General features: G+C 38.6%; 1 protein-coding gene across 1 annotated transcript in view; it reads left to right on the top strand.

Annotated features, from left to right (window-relative positions):
- The window catches only part of CFTR (CF transmembrane conductance regulator), a 93,297-nt gene that overhangs the window by 41,648 nt on the left and 28,325 nt on the right, over positions 1-23,324 (top strand). The window contains exons 12-20 of the mRNA XM_075147224.1: positions 5,028-5,122; positions 7,784-7,870; positions 8,737-9,469; positions 10,506-10,634; positions 13,623-13,660; positions 14,862-15,115; positions 16,175-16,254; positions 21,661-21,811; positions 22,922-23,149. Of these exons, the coding sequence (XP_075003325.1) occupies positions 5,028-5,122; positions 7,784-7,870; positions 8,737-9,469; positions 10,506-10,634; positions 13,623-13,660; positions 14,862-15,115; positions 16,175-16,254; positions 21,661-21,811; positions 22,922-23,149 (1,795 nt within the window). The remainder of the gene's footprint in view (positions 1-5,027; positions 5,123-7,783; positions 7,871-8,736; positions 9,470-10,505; positions 10,635-13,622; positions 13,661-14,861; positions 15,116-16,174; positions 16,255-21,660; positions 21,812-22,921; positions 23,150-23,324) is intronic.

Below are 23,324 nucleotides of genomic sequence, written 5' to 3'. Positions count from 1 at the left end.
TATAGCAAGGGAGCATCTCGATTAGAGAAAAAAATAGACTCAAACTCCCAAATGCACTGACTTCAAGAAGTTCATCACCGATCAAGTAAATATGTTTAACAGAGCCGCTCCGCAATGTTCTGTGTTGATATCGTTTAGTTAAAAACCTGTTTCAGTCAAGACAGGTCTCCCCACCCCTTTCCCTGTCTTAGGCACAGGGCTCTGGACTGATTACCTTGGACGTTGTCCTATCTTCTGTGTCACTTCTAGAATCGTATTTAATTCCCTTACCCTGCGTTTAACCTACCCACACGCAGCATACCGACTACTTCATGTTTCAAAAATCTGTTCCACGGGAACGTTTCATCATGGAGAAAGCGAGTTTTGCCAGCATTCGTGAGTTTTGGGTGAGCCTGACGCTCTGCTCAAGGTCACAAACTCTTACGAAAACAAAGCTTATGCTTTTGGATCGTGAATCCTTCATAAATGGTTCAGCTGAAATCTAACAAAAGCTTCGGCTTCAGGAATCGGAGAGAGGAGAGTTACCTAAATAAAATAAAATTTTGAAAAGTAATTTCTGATTTGAAATACTTTAAAAAGATCTGGTTTTCTGGCTTCTGGCCCAGGAAAATGAGAACTTGAGTATGTTCAAGCTGGTTACCCAAAAGCCAAGGTATAAAAAATTACCAAAAATTCTTCATCTTTTAAAAATTAACAGAAATGTTCACTAGTAGGTATAAGTCTGAAACACAAGACTTGATTTCAAAACTTTAAAACTTCAAATTTTGCAGTTTAGTTCGTATCTGTCTTTCTTTCAAGATCATTTATTTTCTGAAAATCAGGACAAATTGAAAGCTTTTTGCAAAATGACATTTCAAATTAATTATCTGAAGATTTTTAGTAATCACTGAATTCAAATCTGGAGGTTTGTTTCAGTTCCATTTCTACCTCGTTGGTATATTAAAATTGACTATGATTTCTTGGAAGTACAGAAATAATCATATTTGTGAGAAAGCAGGTAACAGTAAATTTTCCTCTTACAACTAAAGAGAAAAATTATCAAGTACGGTGGAACAGTATTGCAGCTCCTGCTTGAAACCCTTGGTGCTGCTTCCGCTTAACTTATAGTCAGCTTACAATAAAGTATTTTTCTTCTAATTTATTGCAAATAGTCCATACTACAGAAAGGGAATTGCAAAATGTATTCAGAGGCAGCTTCTCTACAACACAGAGATAAAGAAGGCGGCGAAAAAGGGAGTACTTTGGTAGGTGAAAAGGAGGTAGCAATCTGAATGGGGGGATTTTCTGGGAACTGTGAAAATAAACATGCCATTCTTCATAATGGCAATGAAGAAAGGGAAGGGGATAGAGATGGTAAAGAAACTGGGACTGTAGAAAAAAAGGTACTGAAGTAGAGGAAAGGGTTACTGAAGATGAAATGGAGAGAGTCGAGACCACTGCTCTGTTCCATCAGTTTCACGACTGTTTTGTCTTTTTGGAGGGGAGGCAGAAGAGGGAAGATTGAAAGCCACATCATTAAGGATATATTTAAGGAAGAAAGAGGGGCCCAATAAGTAAAATACATATAAATACATATGTTCTATCATTAGAACTGCTTGAGTAGTTTGAGTGTATATATGTATATATTTATGAGTATATATATACACTCAAACTTGGATATATAAAGCAACTTTGATATACTTTGATATACTTGGATATATAAAGCAACTATTTGCTGAAAGGCATGGTTCTTAGGTATTTTCTGTCATGCTTTATTATCTTAATTGTTGCTAATGATTTATCAAATAATTTTGATAACAAACAATCTCTACAGAAAAGACTTGGACTGTGGAGTCCATTCTGAGATTTCCTTATTTTTAACGAGACCATATTTCCTACTCACCCTGAAAAGAGATATTACATTAAACTATATTTCAGCTATATTCTTCCATACCAAGCCCAAAGGTATTATGAGGGTCATCCCTTTGCTGCTGAGGTAGATGAATATGACATTTACACTGTTAAAAATGCAAACAGATATTAAAAGGGCTGCCTTCTCCTTGGGTGTGCAACTCAAGGTTTGTTAGCTCCTGATATTAGAAGCACCCACAAAAGTAATGAATGTCTGTGGGAACTGTGGGGGGTTTCTTCTCTGAGTAGTTACCAATAGGTTTCTTAATTTAAGCATTTAGAAATAGATATGTTAAAGAAAATCCAGTAGCTACTTCATTAATATGCTGGGGTTTGTGCTGTTCAGCATCATTACATTAGGTTTGTCCCTGGCTTGATTTCACTTCCTGCATAAAATGACAGCAAGGATGTATTTGGACCAGCCCTATGTACTTTTTTACAATAGGTAATGCATGTTCCAACAAATAGCATTGTGTGTCTATTGGACTTCATCACTCTGTTTACGCCTTTGAAAGAAATTACTAAACATTTTTAAATTATTATATTTACAGCCTGAAAAGTTCTTTGTCTGTTCCATGCCATATATTATCCTGAGGTGAAGGGTAGAAGAGAGCAGAAGGGGAACTCATTAAAAGTCTGATTAAAATTCCATGTTGACACACCTGCAAAGAAATATATCTGATGAAATCTCACCACCATTTAAAACAATGGGAGCCCTGGAATTAATTTCAGTAGGGCTAGGATTTTACCCTGTTTGGAAGGGAAGACACACTGGGCTCAGTTCTTTACCTGGGCTTTTTTCGAAGACGAAGTAGAATCAGGAGACAGCAATGGCACCAGTACCATTACAGGCAGCAGTACTGGTAGAAATGGGAAACAGTTGAAATCAGCTTAGATATCTAGATGCTTAACCATGCAAATCCCAATGTTCAGGTGAAGATATTGGGTAAATGTCAAAGTTACAGATGAATAACATGACTCCCAGATGCATAGTGAAACCACAAGTGATGTGAACAGGTCGTCTCAAATAAATGCCGGAAAAGCTTTTATGCCAGAATTTCACATATTTTTTGAAAATACTTCATGACCTATAGGAAGACGATTTTGTGACATTCAGAAAGTCTTCCTTTAAATATGTTGCTGGCATTATTTTTCACATCCCTCTTTCTGCAAATACCTGAGCTGTTACATTAGTGCCAGGGATTTGCTTGTGTGGCTCTCCTTTTGCAAGAGGGAAATAACTAGTTAACATGAGAAGAATTTAAAAATCACCTGCAATAGCTTTTCCATACATAAGAGCATCTTGATTTTAAGGTCAGAATCCTCTAAGTCAGGAAGTAAACGCTATTATTAAATTAAAGAGTTGGGAGAATCTCCCATTTCCTGACAGACCAGGCAGTCAATTTCTAGTCCTTGAGTGGCTGGACCTTTCATCTGTCACTGATCCAGGGCTGAACGGCATTGTTCACTCTTTTCCTGAGGTCAGGCCAATTTACAGGGGAGGAAGGAGGAAACATTTCTCTCGAAGGATTTTTATTTATTTATTTATTCTGCAAAACCTCAGAGGCTTGGAATGCCAAAAGGCTGCCCAACTGAGAGTGAGTAGCCGTCAAAATCACAGCAGGGGTGACTAAAATTGCATTATATCTGACTTTGTATGAAATGCGAACTTCTAGAGAGCAGCTCAACTTAGAATCCCAGGTCGTATTGCCCTGGAAGTGCTTCTTCCAGTCTTTTTCCCAGAAGCTGCAGGATTTCTGTGGGTGCTGCAGAGTGCATGCAGACAGCTGAGTTCCTGCGTGCCCCTCGGCTGCCCAGGGGACCCCAAAACAGGCCACCTCTTCCAAGGCGCTGCCTAAAGCCTGCTCCCAGAAGCTCACTTTCTGAGGGATATTGCATGCCATTTTTTCCCCCCAGAAGCTGCACTAAAAGGAAAATCTTTGTAAAGCATGAGAACACTCGTGCCAATTTTGTCTGGTATCAGATGCCTCGGTCAGCTTCCTTGGCTGCGGGAGATCCCTGCCTTGGGAGCGGGAGCACGTGCACAGGCAGCGAGAGCGGCAGTCCGGTGCTGCCGAGCGGGAAGCGCAGGCACTGGGAGCTTCTGGGACACTCGGGGCTTCCAGCTCGGGGCATGGCAAACTGCCCTGGAGTCGTACCTGCTGGAAACCTAGGCGCCCTGGGGCAGAGGGAGGTCATCCAGCCCGTGTTTCTGGGAAAAGTCCTCTGAAACTGTCACCACCACAGTGACAGTGGTGTCACTGTTTTGGCTTAAGGACGTAGGCCAGGTAAGGCTTGAAGGCAGAATTAAAGTTTTTTGTTAGAGCAACTGTAAAAGTAGAAAAACTAGACAGCTTCAGGCACAAAAGCCGTTCTCCATGTCTCCACTTCAATGAATTATTGGTGTTTGCATGGATCCTCAGTTTCGGTGCTAAATACTCCTCTCAAGAAAATTTCTGGCCACCTCTGCCAGAGGGGCACGAGGATGTCCTTTTCTCCTTTCTGTGTCTCACATGAGAGTAAAATGGTATTTTCTATTTTTATCACTGGCTAAAGATTCATTTTTAGCATAGTCATGAGTTGTAAGTATAACTTACGGCCCAAGCAGTGGAGATTGGCTCCCAAACCTTTTGCAAACCTTGAGCATTCCTGGCATTCCCGGCTAGGAATTTTGTGCAAGCTTTTTTTAATGAACCTGCTTGAAGTATAAATTTCTTTGGGTTTTGAAGAGCTCAGATCCAGGGTTTGCTTCTTGCTCTCCCTAACTTCAGTGGCAAGTGCATTTATCATGGTTATTTGACAGAAAACTCAAATGGTTAATGTCTTGGATTGATATTGTATGAAGGTACATTCCTTGCTTTTATGGAGATCTAGCAATTAAAACAAATATTTGTTCTTGAGACCTTGAAGCTCTGATTGCTCTCTGTGATAGAATGACACGTCTTCTTTTATCACCATTTCTAATTACATAAACAAATGAAAGAAATAAACCTCTGTGGGACTTTTTTTTTTTTTTTTACAACTACTGTCTAACTTGTCTGTACACTGTTGTACACTGTGCGTCCATCCAGTCTGTAGCTTGAGTTTCTTGGATATGGAAAATACATGTCTGATTCTTAAAAAAAAATTGTTAACAGGACATTTCCAAGTTCCCAGACAAAGATTGTACAGTGCTGGGCGACGGTGGAATCATTCTGAGCGGAGGCCAGCGAGCACGAATCTCACTAGCAAGGTGAGTATTTTGCTCTCTAAGTAGTGTATTGTTTCATGTATAAGGAAAAGTATTATGACTAAGCACTTAAATACATGTGGACCAAGCCCTGCTAAATAAATATCCTCCAGGTATATCAGGAATTTCATTTTACTATCAGAAATCTGAGTTTTGCTATGCAATTGTGTTTGTGATACACTTGCATATTTATTTATTGAACTTTGATGTCAGATGCATGCTATGGCTTAGCTGAAGATGAATCTTTCCCTCCCTGATGCAGGATGCCATTTGGAGGTTCAGATCTTTAAGTGTGGCTTTCTAAGTACCAAAGAAACCCATACAAAGACACAAATAAGAAATATTCCAGGATCTTTCCCTGCTATGACACTTCTCCAAAGCAGTTTATATATTGATTAATGACATACTCCCTGTCTGCGGGTTACAAAAATGAAAAAAATGCTATGTTTCAATAAACGTTGCTAATAGTTTTGGTCTTTTTCTGTTGTAAAAAGAGAAAGTGGAAAGCAATGGCTAGTCAGTACCTATGAATAATGGTCTGGCCTTGTCTGTTTGACCTTCCAATGTTAGTAAGTAATTTTGAAGGTCTACAGAACAATAACATAGGTGTTTGTCTTATAAATTAGATATGTGTTTCAGCGGAATCACTTAGCTATCATCAGAAATCCAGTAATGATAGCTCTGATGTGTAAATGGTCTCATTTATTTCTGTGCCACGGGCAAATTGTGCTGGTTCCCATGCTCAGAAACGCTGGGTAGAAGTAAAATCACATTATGGTGATCCACACTGGCATCCCATGAAAGATGTGCATGTCTGTGTGAGGCTGAAAGATGGGTTCCTTAAAATAGCGATGCTTTCAGTGTGGATCTTTCTAGTGGATTTGTGAGAGGGAAGAGGTATATAGATGGTTCTGTTTTATGCGGTAAGATAAGAGAGGAGGGGAGGAGCAGGCAAAGCTTTCAGAGCAAAAAAACCCCAACCAACAAAACCCACTTAGATTTTCATTTAAAATGCAACATTTACGTGAAGTATTTCCCAGATTCTTTGAAAAATCATGTCTGTCACTTTTCAGATGGTCACAGCTCATTCACTGGAGGGTCACAGAACTGATATATTTATTGTCGGCTATATAGTTATTATTTTAAAACAATTAAATGTCCCAAAGACAGTGGCTGTATCTGCTTTACATTTTGTTTGGGCTCCAGTCTAAGCTCAGCATACAGCAAGATGTGCAGGTGTTGAGGTGTGGGTTGTAGATGAAGCTCTGAGAAAGCTAGAGGAGAAAATTCAGGATTACAGCCCCGGGTTGTACCCTCTGCCCTGGCGATAAGCTGGTCGTTATTTGCTTGAACCGGCTGCATACATGTGTCTGGTGTACTCCGTGCAAAGTCATGTGAAAAGAGAATCCCTGCTGGAAGTGCCATCAGCCAGCCATCATGAGAAGCAGATGGAGATTGCCTGAGTCCCTCTTTCTTACAGAGCACTGCCAGTGCCTGCAGCTACAACTGGGGGAAAGAAAGGGAAAAAGGGAAAAAACCAGTGCATGCCCTGGGTTTGAGCTAGCTCACTGGCCCAGTACCCTAAAGCCAGTCATGTATAGCTACTCAGTCCAACATACAAATTAAAGCAATAATTTGAATGCTACCATTATTCCAGTAAAAAACCTGCAAACTTTTTGCTGCTGAAAGTGCCAAGAACAGTATGAACTTTTTGTTGTTGTGCAGCCACTACATCATAATGTATGGTTAGTGAAATCCATCGTGACAGAGGATTTTTCAATAAAGTTGCTTGGCTTATTAACATAATACTACTATTGAGGGCTTTTTCTCCTGGTGGTTAAATATTTTCACATTATTTAACATAATGATTTTAAAACTCATTTTTAGAGGACTTTAAAAAGTACCGAAATGCAGCTGTCCAAATTTTCTTTACTAATTATACCCTGATTCATATCACATCATGATTTTCTTACTCACAGAGGAAGGCAAGGGGCCTTTTTGAACTTCTATTGAAATTGATTTTAAAAAAACTCCTCTCAACCACAGGTCTAGGTCTCAGTGAGCCATGTCCAGGCACATACAGCTTAAGGTCCTAATGCTACAAATAGTTTTTCATGTCCTGAACTCGAAATATCGTACAGTCCCGTTTCAAATAATGTTTGCAAGATTGAGGCTCACTAATACACTTGTCTTTGCTCACCAGTTATTTCCAAGTACTTTTAAAACTAAGTACTGAGACCTAAGTCTTTTCACACAATTATTTACATATATGTAATATTCCCTCAGGCACCAATAGACATTACAGTAGGTACTAAATTCCCATTTAAATGGTCATTGTACACCGGATGGGGACTGTCAGATTCAGGCCATAAAAAGATCTTTAGAGTAACCTGTGTAAAAGGCAGCTGTATAGCTTCCTTTGCACAGAAATCAATGGAAAACTGAGTTAGTTTGTAATGTAGTCTGCAGCAAGGAAAGGCTTTATTGAAAGGTGTCTTATAAGCACATTTAACATTGAACTCGAGCTCCATATTGATGCTGTAGAAAAAGTCTATCAATTGCAGTTTTTTGAGACAAAACTGTAAAGACATTCTTTTAAAATTATATTTATGTAAAGGTATAAGACTTGTGAAAGTTAATGTCATTTCCATTTTCTCTATTCAGAGCAGTGTACAAAGATGCTGATTTGTATCTCCTGGATTCTCCTTTTGGACATTTAGACATTTTTACAGAAAAAGAGATATTTGAAAGGTAGTGTATGATTTGATAGATTGTATTTAAGAATCCCACCAACCAGCATGAAGTAAAACCAAGAACAGAAATTTAATAACAGTACAAAAATACTGAAGTGGTCAAAATTATACCTTTTGGGGATGTTTATTTTTAGGGATTCTTGTGACTGAGTTTTTTGTGTTAGCAGTAGGACAGCATACTGTGCTGGGAACAAGCCTGGGCCAGATGTGAGCATTACTGCTCCCTATTCCATCTCAACATATTGAGCCTGCTGTAATACATTATTCCTAGAGTGCGTGGCTTTATATCTGGTGTGTCCGTGTACCAGAAAGGCTTGCATTTTAAAACACTTACCTGCTTTGTAAGTATAAATTTTTACAAAAAGCTATATTTTGTCTTGTTTTTCTAATCACTGAAAGACTGGAAGTGCCCACTGACCAAGAGATTGACAGCAGGTTGGCCAAAGACAGAGACTTTTGGCTTGTCCTGGTGGTGTAGCTCAAAAGAGTAAGGGGACACACTGCCATCTGTGAGCTTTTCAGTCACCATAAGTTTGAAGTTTTGAAATTGAGCTAATACTTTGGTAGCACAAGATCTAAGTAACCCTAAGATGAAAAGAAATATTTCATTTTCATGTTGAACTGTGCTTTTCAGATTGACGTGAAAATGATTAAATTTTCCCCCTTTTTTTGGTTCCTGCGATAAAGTACTCACCCTTTACACATCTCAGCCTTACCATTTCCTTTGTAGTTTGAGGGAGCACCCAAGACTGCTCACACTGGGAGGGGGGCAGATAAAAGCAAATAGATTGAAAGTGAAAGGGATAAAAGCAACATTTAATCATGAAGAAAAAATCTAATTTTTAACACTTTCATCTTTTATAGTTGTGTGTGCAAGTTGATGGCAAATAAAACTAGGATCTTGGTTACTTCAAAACTGGAACATTTAAAGATTGCTGACAAAATATTAATTTTACATGAAGGGAGCTGCTATTTCTATGGAACATTTTCTGAACTTCAGGGTCAACGGCCAGACTTCAGCTCAGAGCTGATGGGATTTGATTCTTTTGATCAGTTCAGTGCAGAGAGAAGAAATTCGATTTTAACTGAGACTCTCCGACGATTTTCCATTGAAGGAGAAGGCATGGGATCACGAAATGAAATGAAGAAGCAATCTTTTAAACAAACATCAGATTTTAATGACAAAAGGAAGAACTCCATAATTATTAACCCCCTTAATGCAAGTAGGAAGTTCTCAGTAGTGCAGAGGAACGGGATGCAGGTCAATGGGATAGAAGATGGCCACAACGACCCACCAGAAAGGAGGCTCTCGCTGGTACCTGACTTGGAACAGGGAGATGTAGGTCTGCTTCGGAGTAACATGCTAAACACTGACCATATACTGCAAGGTCGGAGGAGGCAATCTGTGTTAAACCTGATGACGGGCACTCCTGTAAACTATGGACCAAACTTTTCCAAAAAGGAAAGTACAACATTTCGGAAAATGTCTATGGTGCCTCAGACAAACCTGTCTTCTGAGATAGATATCTACACCAGGCGCTTGTCTCGAGACAGTGTTTTGGACATTACTGATGAAATCAATGAAGAGGATTTGAAGGTGTGTGTTGATTTACATTCATCTTGGTTTTTGATATGGTGATAGTTTAGTGCAATATACTCCTTATATATTTTTCTACCTGACTATGTAATTCCTAATGCAGTTCTTCTCTGTGGAATATCTTTTTGGAATATCTGTGAATTTTTTTTAACTCAAATATCATCTCAAAATCATTGAAATCCTCAAAAATTTATTTTGCCTGATTTTTATAGTTTTTGAATGCTATCTGTAGAGAATTTCAATTTTAATCTCCTGCACTTTAATGTACCTTTAAGATTACTTATGCCAAAACAAGATTTGAAACCATAACATGGAAAAACATTGTTTTAAAACATTTATGTAAAATTGACATTTGAAACATTAAGGCTCGTGGAAAAAATAAAATACATTTGAAGTACTAGCACAGTTTTTAAAACTGGAATTTGATCAAATTTTACAAATGTGTCAGACTGCTTAGCTCTTATGTTCTGATACAGATAATGAATAGAGGAGTAAGCTGGATTTTACTCTGTTTTTATGGATGTGCTGGGAATTATGCAATTAAGGTTGAGTTTTATACCACGAACTGGACCAAAATTCCTTTTTTCTAATAACTATCAACTGGTAATGATGGTCTCCTGTCGTTTTCAAAACTGACAGCTGATTTTCACAGAATAGTAAAATTTTCTAAAGTAGTTTCCTAGGTGGTAAAAAGTCTACAAGAAATATTTAAACTCATAATTTGCTGAAGCACTGCCCATTTTTTCTTTTGCTTTATTGATCTCAGAAAAAAAAGTATTTACAAATTTATTCTAGCAGCACAATAATAATCTCCATTGAAAGAAAATAGCTATTGATTAATCATTTCTGGGCTTCTAGTAGTGCTGGTCAAATCTTGGTTGTTTCTTTCACTGTTGTCTGAAAATTGCAAATCATCTCTAAACTGTGTTGTTATATCAAAGATGAGTTAGCAGAAAGAATGACAACATTCATGTGTCAGAAATTCTCATCTATAGATATTATCATTCTGACTATGGTCTTATCAATTCTTTGACAGGAATGCTTTACTGATGATGCTCAAATCATGGGTACGGTTACCACATGGAATACCTATTTTAGATACGTTACTATCCACAAAAACTTGATTTTTGTTCTAATTTTGTGTGTGACTGTCTTCTTAGTTGAGGTAAGAAAATCTGCGCTGGATGTCATATTACTGCAAATGATGTTTGTTCAAACTGTGTTGTTTGTGATAAAAGGATAAACGGATAAAACATCAAGACATTAGCTCATGTATCGCTTATTAGCAAATGGTGTTAAATGATATTGCAGTGACTTTTCTACTGTTTAGATGAGCATTTCTCACCAAAGACAGTGATTAGTGCACAGCAGCAGAAGACCCACTTTCTCAAATTATATCGGTTATTTTCTCCTGCGTGGTACCATAAATAAGAATTGTTGCCCTATGCAGGTCTCTTGTTCACAGGTGAATAATCTTCCATTTTCCATTAAAAGATATCTTTGTAGAGCTTTAGGGGGTTAACAACAATAATTACTAGATTTTTTTTGATGAGCACATACATAAATTCTGGAGAATTGCTTTAAAAAATGAGTTAGTAGCTTTGCTCCTAGTGAAAGAAGAGTGGTGAGTAAGGCAGAGAGCTGAATGCCTGTGACGGCATTTAAAGATGGATGAGGTGTTCCTGCTGCATGCAGAGAAGATTTTTTCCAAGTACCGTGGAAAACGCTGTCAGAAAAAGTGCTGAAGAACATCTGCCTAATCATGCAAGTCTGACTATTTTTCTTGTAACAGAAATTGCCTGCCCAATTTAGGAAAGACTTTTAGCACATATACAGAATCTCATAGTGTCCTCTTTTACAGTTAATATCCTAAATTAAGTGTTTTTCTGAGGGAAGGAACATGTTTCAGAGAGAAGACTGGGAGATTAATGAGACTGTATTCATATGTCAACTTATAAAATATGGTACCAATTTCTCTTGGCATTTTTCAACATGAACTGAAAGAAGAGAAGAATCCATTAGGACTATAGGACTAGTTTCTGGCTGATTGTGTTAGTGAAATGTTTTTAGCAGTTCTGTGGTGGCATTCAAGCTTCTAGTATCATCAAACCTGGAGAAGGATACGATCGATGGTATCCTGAATTTATGCTAATGTTATGTTGCAGGTGATTTAAATTAGTTCTTTTGGACCAGGAATAAAGCCTGGAGCTTAGACCAGGAATAAAGCCTGGAGCTTAGATCTAGTTTGAGATCCCAAATTTTTAAACCATCTCCAAAAGCATGACTGTAATTAGATGTGTGGCTGTTCTTATCATGTGAGTTTTATTTTCATGGTAGTGGAAAATGGCTATGTAAACCTACAACAGCAAAGCTGAATGTGAGTTGTAGGGAAAAGGAAATTTTAACTTTGAGGTATATCAGATTTATCCCCATATATTCAGCGTACATTTCTAATCTTGATTACAAATTTTTGCTTTTAAGTTAGACTAAAACCTTTTAAATCCTTCAAAAGCCTCATCTTCTAATTGAAGAACAAATCTTATGACAAAGAATGTATCTATCTAAGTTAAACTTTCCAGTGTGACTGTTGCTTAAGTAAAAGCCTATTGATAAATTAATGGGCCAGAAGATATTCAGTCATAGCACAGACTATATAACCTTTAGCAAATCTCTGTGCATGAGATGAAATACCATGCCAAGTGGTTCTGTGGCCTGTGCTAACACTTTGTACCCTTCTGACCTTAGACAGTGAAGAGAGGCTAGTGATGAACATTCAAGTGCTGAACTGAGAGAGTAGTGACAAGTAAATTGAAAGTGGAGTTTTGACACCCTTCAGAGCTGGATGGAACTGTTGTGGAAATGCTAGAGATGCTATTTTAGATTTAGAATGGATTGTTTTGTATTGTAGGTCCCAAGGTGAGTCCAGACAGATCACATAAATAGGGCATCATTTGTACATTCTTCCTAAACTTGTAGGGGGGGTGTGTGGGTGTGGGTGTGGGTCGGTGGGTGGGTGTGTGTGTAGCTCACTTAAGTGGCTCAAAACTGTGTTTCCTAGATGTAATACCCAGAGACTAGGGTTGCTGAACTGGAAGAAGAGCAGTTACGAATGGAAACATGTAGAAAGGATTTGTGAAGTTATTCTGTCACAGTATCGTCTACCTTCATCTTCCCAGCTGAAAAAAAATGGTCCTTTGTTGTGAGGAGAATTCTGCTGGGAGATGTAAAAACATTATTGTGAAAGAAGGCTGATCCTTACAAATGCATAAATCCAGGGCATCATGGTCAAACTTGACTTATTTACTGTAAGACCTGCAAAAGTTAGTGGTTCTCAAGGAGAAGACTTTAATTATGTGGTGAGGTATTATCGTAATACATTCCTGTACCAGTGACATAAAAATATATGGGAAGAGGATGCTAGAAACTATGTTTAGACCCTTAGAAGAAAGATCATAGGCAGAAAAAGGGCAGATTGAAATGTGGTGGACTAGATGAAGATCTCCAGTGTCTCACTGGACAGACAAGAAAATGTGTTATAGAGGAAGCTTCTGTTGAGCACTGAAGCATCTCACAATGAAAAGGGTTTAATTCCACATTTTCAAAATATTAAAATAGATTATTTGGACAATTATGTAAAACTAGCAGCCAAGCAATATCAGACAAATAGATATATCAAATGTAGATATCAGCTAGCAAGAACACAATGCAAAAATAACAATCTTAAAGGTTTGACATTCATATTTGAATAGCTGCCTTTGAAGATATTGAGAGACTTACTCTTTTAGGGCCATCAAGAAATATTAATCTTTAAAACTTAAAATATGTTAAAGCATACAGTGAATGTTCTTTGTCATTATGAATGCATTAGCAAGCCTTTTTTAATAGTATGGTAAAAAACAATAAAAGAATATTTAGGCACTTGAGAGCCTGATGTAATACAAGTCTAAATGTAGCTTTCCTGGTGGGATGCACTAAATGGTTTCTGTGGCAAGAGGAGCAGATATGACAAGGTTTTTGCTTCAGGGAAGTTTGACTTCCATTCACTTACAATGCTCTCTCTACAAACAATTATAAAGTCAGTGAAAGAAGATAAGTAAGAAAAAGTACATAATGTGACAAGACAAAAAATTGACTCTGTTTTGTTTGGTCACAGGTAGCTGCTTCTGTTGCTGGGTTATGGTTTCTTAAAAAGTAAGTAGTGGTGATCATTTATTGAAGGATTGGGGTCTCCTTTATATTGGTTTTTGCTATAAATAATTAATAAATTTTACCAGAAGTCTATATGGATAGGCACGAGCTTATATTCAATAAAATGGTTGATAGATGGATGACCTAAATACCTCGTGTTTCTTAAGCTGGTACTTCTTTAAGTGTTAACAATCAAATGGTTTGTGCCTTGTTATTGAGCACGTAACAACGCACACAAGACTTTTCCTGGGTCAGCTCACTCTAGAGATGCATGGACTTGATTATTCTGAATACACTGTGGTTTGCCACTGTCTTTCAGAGGTGCCAGGTGAGACATTTGCTTAGGAACATTTTAAGGGAGCAGTTTCTGTAAGACCCCTGCTCTGCTCACCTATGAAAAATTTCTGGAAGTTGCAGGGTCAGGCAGATGAAGGTTAAAACAGTATGAGCAGCATGAGAGCAGCAGTATGGCTTTTCCTGGGTTAATGCTTTTGATCCTTGTTTTAGTCCTGTAGTGCTAAGTCTGTATGTTTGAGTATAGAAAACATAGGTGACTTAGATCTGATCTGGAGGAGGAGGGATTTATGTTTATGTCCCCTTACAATAGGTCGCTAAGTCCTTTGATTTTTATAATACACCGAAGCATTTTACTTCCATAATAATTCACTTTTTTCAACACTTAAACTACTTTTTCTGGTTAAAAGAAGTTGATGCGTTTTCCTTGATTAGGCTAGTTTTGTCAGTGATTAAACTGGCAGTAGATTTGCAAGAGATGACCAAAGCAGTACATTTTCACATCAGTTTGGAGAAAACTGTTGGAGGGGTTGTAGTTATATACCAATGGCTTAATTTCCAACTTGGTAAAAACCCTTCATTGCACAATTGCAACTAATTTCAGAAATTACTACAAATGCTGATAGGTGCCTGAATCACCAAAGGTATCTGAGGAGATGAATAAGCCGTTTATTGCCTTGACCCCTGAACACACACAGAGTAACGTTGCCTTAGTCGAACATGGGTTAGTTCATAATTTATATTTCATACATAAAGGGCAATTTAAAAAATGATTGGAAATATATATAACTAACCATTAACATAGTTTTAAAACATATGAACATTGCAGTACTATTTTTAGTAGAGAAAATAAAAGAGAAAACCCCCACAATTTCTAGTAATGCATTTATTTTTAATTTCCATCATACAGGACAGCTTTGAAAGCAAATGCAACACAGTCAGAAAACAGTACCTCTGACAAACCTCCTGTGATTGTCACTGACACTAGCAAGTACTACATCATTTATATCTACGTGGGAGTGGCAGATACCCTGCTGGCCATGGGAATCTTCAGAGGTTTGCCCCTTGTGCATACGCTTATAACAGTGTCTAAAACTCTTCATCAAAAGATGGTGCACGCAGTTCTTCATGCACCTATGTCAACATTCAACTCTTGGAAAGCAGGTAACTGAGATGGGAACTGATTGAGTCATGTATGGGTTTCATTTCAATTAAACAGTTTTCATTCTGTTAAAGGATACTGTTGCTTTCATTTACATTTTCAGTCAAGCTGAATGTTGAAAGTTTGCCACATAAAGTAATTTATGAATCTTTTAATTAACCTTGATTGCACTTTAAGTGTGACATATTTCAGTTGTCAGTTCTGATTCTGAAGTATCACCTTGTAAGTTGGAGAAAATTAACTGTTAACTGTTTGAGGCAATAAAACCAGAATAACTTCTAACGAATAGACTTTGTCTGAAACTGGAGTAGGAAAGATACAGTCAGCTATGTGGTGAGTGACAATGAGTGAGGTGTAGATGATAAATAGTGCTTTATTTAATGAGTAGTCCTACTAAAATGACATAAAACATCAGTTAGTGTGAATAATGGTATGCGTATTCAAATTTAGCTCTGAAGTTGATACAGAGTTCATTATATAACTGGTGCAACAAGTTCCATCTCCCGCTGTGCATGAAATTCCTATCCCATACCCTGCTTACTGGTGCATACTAGATTACAGGAGACACTGGTAAATGACAATACAGCATAGGGTTTCTCCTTCGTTTTCCCATTACATTCTTAATTCTCTTGTTACCTGGTGATTAATACAGTAATTCTGCACAGAAGCTAAGAAACTGGTGTACAAAGTCATACAAATGCTGATGTGCAAATTATCTGTGTATCAGCAGAACCTGCAGCAAAAGGGGTACAGACGTTATGCTTTGTGCCTTTGTTTCTGTCCTATTCAGTTATGTTTCTTTGTTTTTATTACATTTTCCTGGGTTTTTTCTGAGATTCCAAGAGCTGAAACAGAAGTTGTGGAGCCAAATTCCTCCCTGGGGAAAGAAGCTGTAGCTCCACTAAACTGTAATGGAATTGCTTGTACAAGAAAAAATCTTGTGCTTATCCTTAATATTTTGTATTCAGATAAAATTGTACTTTTTGTTAAAGTAATAAATGCAGGATTTTTGAGGTGTTAAAATGTTTGACTTTTTTTTCTTTTTTTTTCTTAATCCATAGGTGGTATGCTTAACAGATTCTCAAAAGATACGGCAGTACTGGATGACTTACTTCCACTTACAGTATTTGACTTCATTCAGGTTTGTAGAATAAAAGTTCTAAATTTTGCTGTCTTATAGCACTGTAAAGTTTCAGTAGTACATCATGCAAAAGAAATCATATTAATAAGAAGAAATAACAACTGGAATTAAATCCCTCTTCCTTTTTTTCAGTCTGTATATCTGTTTACATAGCTGCTTATCTTGTAAGTCAACTTCATTGCTTCTTTTTTGAGTACTTGCCTATATGTGTACTTCCACTGTTTGTGCAAACCACTTTTAGTACTCAGACTCAGATACATTTTTGCCCTGCAGACCCCTACAGTACAAGTATCCCTGCTGCTGCCCATATTCAACTTCAAAGGTGTAAAGGGCGTTCCTTAGTTTCTTTCAGTTATCTTGGCTCAAGATTAATATTTTTTTCATGCTATCCTTTGATTGCATTCAGTCATTTTCATGAATTTACCTCCTTAGCCTCTTCTGTTCCCAGTTTGCTAGCATCACCCTTAATTTCCTTCTTCTTTTTTATTGACTATATTCTTGTTTTTTCTGTTCTTTTATCTTCTGTGGAAACTCTTCCAGGCCTGCCTTACTGGGCATTTTGACCCATGATGATGTGCTTTCAACTCTCAGTTGGGCAGTTCTGCTCTTTTTTTTTCTTTTTTTTTTTTCCCCTTCACAAGTTTGACTGCCTAATTTTGTCCTTTATCCTTCGCATCTTCATGGCTTTGCCTGAGGCTCTGGGATTTAAGCTGAGTCTGTCAGGCACTGCATAACTATTTGTGATGGAGGAGAGCTTTAGACGACTCTATTCCTTGGAGGAATTTTACATCCCTAAGAGTTGTAGAATTGCAAGCTTTTTATTTTTTGGATGGAAAGGCTTGTTTCCAGCATATCTCCTGGGAAACTCCATGCATTGCAAAATCTTGAGTTTTGAATGACCTTCCAATTCATTCACACTGAAGAGAACATTGAAGAAATACAGAGATAGAGGCAATTCCAGTGTTTCTCCTGCCTGTTCTGAGACTTTGTGGCTCTGTGTGGATCCCAGCACTCCTCATTAGTGTCCCACCACTAATGCTGCAACGCCAGCTTTTCCTCAGATAGAGCTGGTTCCCAGAACATTTAAAAAATGAAAGCAAAAGCTTCCGCGGCGCTCCTGTTCCTCTCTACCTTTATTTAGGAGATATGCAGGCCTGACTTAATCAGCCCAAACACTGTGCTGCACAGATTGCCTGTCTCCATCTGTGAGTTTGCTGTGCTTTACAATCCCTACCAACATGATGGTCTGATCAAAACTGAGTCCTTTTCCCTATAACTTTGTTAGTAGTTGATAACTTTGGCTCATGACTTTAGAGAGGCTAGTGCAGCTCCACATTAAGAGGTTCAAGGAGCTCTACTTCATGTTCTGCTGGCGTCATGAAGATTTGCTGAATGAGTAAACATGGACATTGAGACTGTCTCTGAATCATTAATGTCATCTTTGGTTTGATCAGGATTCACTACTGTCTTTTCTGGTGTGGCCATTTTGTTTCTGATATTTTGAATCTGACATGGGGATGTTATTCCAAAATTATGTTAGTCTCTCTCTCTGTTTCAAACTCTCTACACGAAACTGACTAGTTTTTCATGTTTTCAAGTATAAGGAAAATCCCTAGATTTGGCTTTTCTGTTCTGATGCCTTTCAGAGGCTAACCTATACTCTAATGTCCCATAGGTTCACCTCTGTCTCCTCAGTCTCAACTGCAGAGGCTCAGAGACTCCTGGACATGCATGATAAGCTGCCCTGTCTTTCCAAATTCTTGTGGTGAAGATCATTAAACCTACCTGCTGTCTTGAATGCTTTTTACCAGTCATCCCTTCATAAGACATTTCTTCTTATCCTCCATAGATTTAGACTTGTTTGGCAGCTTCAGACTTCCATAGAGTCTGATAATGAACAAAGTCAGATTTCCCTGAAAGATACAGAGAAGTTATACATATGACTTTCTCCTTCTGTGCTGATTATCGCAAAGTCACAGAATGGTTGAAGTTGGAAGGGACCTCTCCAACCCCTCTGCTCAAAGCAGGGTCAGCTAGAGCAGGTTGCTCAGGGCCATGTTGGATTTTGGATATCTCCAAGGGTGGAGACTCCACAACTTCTCTGAGCAATCTGTTCCAGTGTTTGACCATCCCCACAATAAGAATGCTTTGTCTTATGTTTAAATGGAATTTTGTGCATTTCAACTTGTGCCCATTGCCTCTTATCTTCCCACTGGGTGCCACTGAGAAGAATCTGGCTCAGGCTTATTTGCTCCGCAGCAAAATTGGCATTTATATAAATAGAATATAATTTTTAAACATATATATAATTTATAAAAATTGTTTGCATATATACACAAATTTATAATTTATATAAATATAATAAATACCATCAGACAGTTATACAAAGTGATAAGATCCCCCTAAGCCTTCTCTTAAGGCTGAACAATCCCAGCTTTATCAGCCTGTCCTTGTACATGAGATGCTGCAGTCCCTTTGCCATCTTCAAGACCTTTCACTGGTCTCACTCCAGTATGCCTGTATCTCTCTTGTACTGGAGAGCCCACTCTAGATACAGTCTCATTGGTGCTGAAGAGAGGGGAAGGATCACCTTCCTTGATCTGATGATGCTTGACAATGCTGCCCTTGTTGGCCTCCCTTGCTGCAGGGGCATATTGCTGCCTCATGGTCCACCAGGGCCCTCAAGGCCACCTCTACAAAGCTGCTTCCCACTCAGTCAGCCTCCAGCCTGTACTAGTGAATGTGGTTATTCCTTCCCAGGTGCAGAGATCTACAGAAAAGGTTAGCTTCTAAATGTACTGGGATGCTTAAATCCGAGTCCTGTAGAGATGGAGACTTGGTCTCTGCTAGCCTTCAGTTTATGTTTGCATAAGTTCGTCCTTTGACTTCTGAGCTTTTCCCAAGAATTTGATGCAAAATTTTAGAGCTGGTTCTTATTCCCTCTTCTGTGAGAAAGAGCTGGTAGATTACTCCTTGTTTAGGAACACTGCCTCCTTCCCTGTTGCAGCTGTGGGTGTCATGACAGTTTTTCTTAGGACTTTTATAGGTATTACACATATCAGGGGAGCTTCCCTTTTAGGGAGCAGGGCTTTTCATCCATGATGAATGAGGCTTCAGGATGAAAGAGGCCAGGGTTACTCTCCGGTCACTGGGATATACCCACTTGCCCATAAAAGAAGAAATGGTATTAACCTTTACATCAACAAGAGATAGCAACTATCATGTTTCCTCTGACAGCCATCTGACCTGCTTGCATACATCTAGAGTATGAATTGTAGCCAGCTAATGGTGCCAGTAGCATTGCCACTAGTTTTAACATCCATCTCAGTCTTCTACCAGTGCTTACAGTGGGGTCATAATTTTTTGGAGATCCTTCATGTGACGTGCTCATCCCTAGAGTTTAATATAGTCCCACTCAAAAGGTCACAGTGAACTCATTGAACCTATGGTCATGACTGGTTTTCCCTAAATGATAAACCCCCATTGCTAACCAGATTGGCTGCTGCAGTCATCGCAACCCTGAACCCTTGCTGAATTGCTGTCTCCACCACCAGCTGCATTTTCCAAACTGGTGACACAGAGGAAGCACTGTAACGTGTCTCCTCATCTGGCCTCTGTCCCAGGCCTGAAAGCTCAGCACCTGGGGTCATCGCAGCGCAGCAGTGTGCTCTTAACCGGGCTGCATGAGCCCTATGCTGCCATTCCCCGAGCATATGCCAATGTAGCTGACTTGTGTGTTGATTTTTGCTACTGCCTTTTTAGAGAAGGTGTCATCTTCTGTTTGACTTTACACTTTGTGTTCGGATTTTATGAGATAACACAAATTCTCATATTCAACTTTTTAGTGAAATAACTGTTGGACCAGCAGTGAGAACAATATGGCCTCATGGTGGCTTTTGCAAAATTTGAGTAAATGATGGAAACAGGAATTAGATGTAATGTAATCTTAAGCAATGTGAGAGCTGTGTAACTTGGCTCAATATCCTCATTCGCTTCTTTACAATTAGAGATACAAGAGGTACTAAATTCTGCAGTTTGAAATAATGAGTAAACACAAATCCATTCTTGCATTGCTACAGACCAGTGCTATACAGCCTGCACAAGCATAACCCACGTGTGTCACCATTCTTTTAAGAGAAAGGAGGAAAACAATGAAAGAAACCTTTAACTCGTTCAGCTGTTACAGTAATTTTTTTTCATAAACTTTGATGCTGCTATTGCATTGCTCAGATTTCTGATGAAAACCAAGGGTAGGAAACCTGGAACATGCTTACCTGTTCATGAAAGACCTCTGACTTGGAGTACTGGGAATTTAAATCCTTCCTTGAATTTATGTGGATGTAGTAGCAAAAGCACCAACTGCAGTTTTCTTCCTAATGTGAAATTAGTTTTGCTTTCCATCTCTTTGCTGACTGGTCATTTGCAGTGATGTTTCAATGCGATGTTCATCATTTTGTCCAAATTGTCCGTTTGCAGTAGCTTTAGGCTGATAAGTTTGCAGTTTGAAGTAGTTGTTTAGTGTGAAAGGTAACACCCTGATACAAAGCAGAGCTTTGCCATTCTGTGTACACTGATATACTTGATTTTCATTAGATTTAGGTATGAGACAAAAACAGTCTAAGTGCTTAAGATGCTTCTAGAGTAAAGACCAAGGCCTGCTTTAATTAAATCTGTCTGGAGCTACTGAGGATGAGGTCTTATGAGAACGGTAATAGTCTCTGGTGGGTTAACTAGATTAACTCTGGAATGATTTTGTTCCTTTTGAGTCATCTGTCACCTTAAAATATCTTTTTTTCTCCTAAAACTGCTAATTTTTCATTAGTCCTCTTACGACTTGTTTCCTGTCTTCTGATCAGGAGGAGTAGTAGTGCTAGTTTCATATGTGGGTTACAGTCCCTTGAGCAAGCGATGGTGTGCGACTTCCCACTTTTTCTGACCCTCAGAAAAACTGCTTGGCCCAGAACCTGCAGGAGCCTGGCACTCAGGTCCTGACAGTCTGACACACCTTGTCCAGACAAGACAGGACAGCACCGTTAGGTTTGGGAGTCGGCTGCAGATATTGCAAGTGTCATTCTTACAATTTTAACTGGAGAGTGAGTGCCTAGTTGCCATTGTTTTTGTGTGGCTTCATAATTTAGAAGCCTGCAATACTGGTTGCACTACAGAAAACACTTCTTCCATCTATTAGAAAAGGTGGCAGCTTATTCCAACAGGTTATGGATCTGGTCTCAGGTATTCATGATCTTTTCATGGAGGTTTGTTCTCAGCTGCAAATCCTACTTAGGTTAGCACTTTATGTTTGTTGAAACAATACGTAGTTGCCATGGGAAGGAGATTCATCACCAATCTCTAATCTATAAAATGACAAGTTTACTATATCAATAGTATTTTTCTTTCATTCTGCAGTTAATACTGATTGTGATTGGCGCTATAACAGTAGTCTCAATATTACAACCCTACATCTTCCTGGCATCAGTGCCTGTGATAGCAGCCTTTATTGTGTTAAGGGCATACTTCCTCCACACTTCTCAGCAGCTGAAACAACTGGAATCTGAAGGTAGGAGCAGCAAAATTGGTAGACTTCTAAATCCACAACAAATCAATTGAGAAGTGATTCACCCTTTCGCCTCTTCTTTGCCTTTTCTCTTGCAAGATGGCATTGTCTCTGGGAGCAGAACACATACCTCCTTAAAGCCAGTGCTGTTACTGATCCAGCCACTACTGAGTGCTCTGCTGCCAAAGAGCAATGGAGAAGATATTTTTAAAGCTGGCCTTTATCACCACTGCAGCTGAAAACAAATAAAGTCCTGACATACAGTTTTCTTGAGAGTAATTGTAACTTGAAAAATTGTGGTCAGACTTGGTATGTGCCCTATGAGTTTGTTTCTTAATAAGAAAAATTTAGAATGGATGTATCTTGATTGCAAAGAATTCTTTTTTCTGAATGAGTTATTTGACTAAATTTCCTTCCTCTCCCCCCATTAAGAGACTAAGACGTTCCCAATAAAATGGAAAACCTCATTCTGAAGTGTGAGTTTGCAGATCAGGCACTGATTTGGCTTTACAACAAACTGGCAGATCCTCAGCAGATCAGTCCTGAATCTTAAACACTGATGGTCATCTTCCCTTTTACTTAAGTGTAATTCTGAAGTTCCTCAGATCTAAATCTAAATTTCTTTGATGTTCACAGGGATCCAGCATTGGCTTACCACTTTTTATGTAATGCAAGATCTGCCTAAAAGTCATGCCTACCATGTCAGTACAGTGGAATCCAGAGCGTTAAAGTACTCTGTCTGTGCTAAAAAAACTTCACTTGATGGAGTTATCAGAATTGCAGGAATTCATTTAGGCTGGGAAGGAGCTGCCTTTCTGTTGTGGCATCTTATAGCAGGCCAGGAGCTTCCCCAAGTAGTATGCTAACTATGAAGAATTAATGTGATCCCTTCCTGGCAATACACTGAATGGAATTCAACCCATTCACGCAAAGACTGTTGTTGTATATCCTGTGCTAGGATTACTACAGTCATGTACTCCAACAACATATGTAAATTAAACACTGACAATAGTTATACTGCTGTAAGTTAGAGCATAGGGCTGTGTATTTGCGTTATATCAAAGGTATTTGTTTATGAGTGTTTATGATGTTTCTAATTTAAACACTTTACAGCTCGGAGTCCAATATTCACCCATCTTGTTACAAGCTTAAAAGGGTTGTGGACACTGAGAGCTTTTGGGCGGCAGCCATATTTTGAGACCTTATTTCACAAAGCCCTGAACCTACACACGGCAAACTGGTTCCTCTACCTGTCAACGCTGCGCTGGTTCCAGATGAGGATAGAAATTATTTTTGTTGTCTTTTTTGTTGCTGTGGCATTCATCTCTATCATAACTACAGGTACGGTAACTTTACTGGAGTACTGAAATGGAAGTCGTCTGCTTCTGTTTAACAACTCAGCTTTAGAAACTTCTGAGGGGAATAAACCGTTGCAAAATTTAGCATGCATTTGAGTCACTGATTTAAGAATGTCATAATAGTAAACGCAATTTAATTAAAAGAGAAATTACACCAT

The sequence above is a fragment of the Calonectris borealis genome, chromosome 1, assembly GCF_964195595.1.
Source record: "Calonectris borealis chromosome 1, bCalBor7.hap1.2, whole genome shotgun sequence".
NCBI lineage: Eukaryota > Metazoa > Chordata > Aves > Procellariiformes > Procellariidae > Calonectris > Calonectris borealis.
The sequence above is the reverse complement of the archived record's forward strand: the minus strand, read 5'-3'. Positions and strand labels throughout refer to the sequence as shown.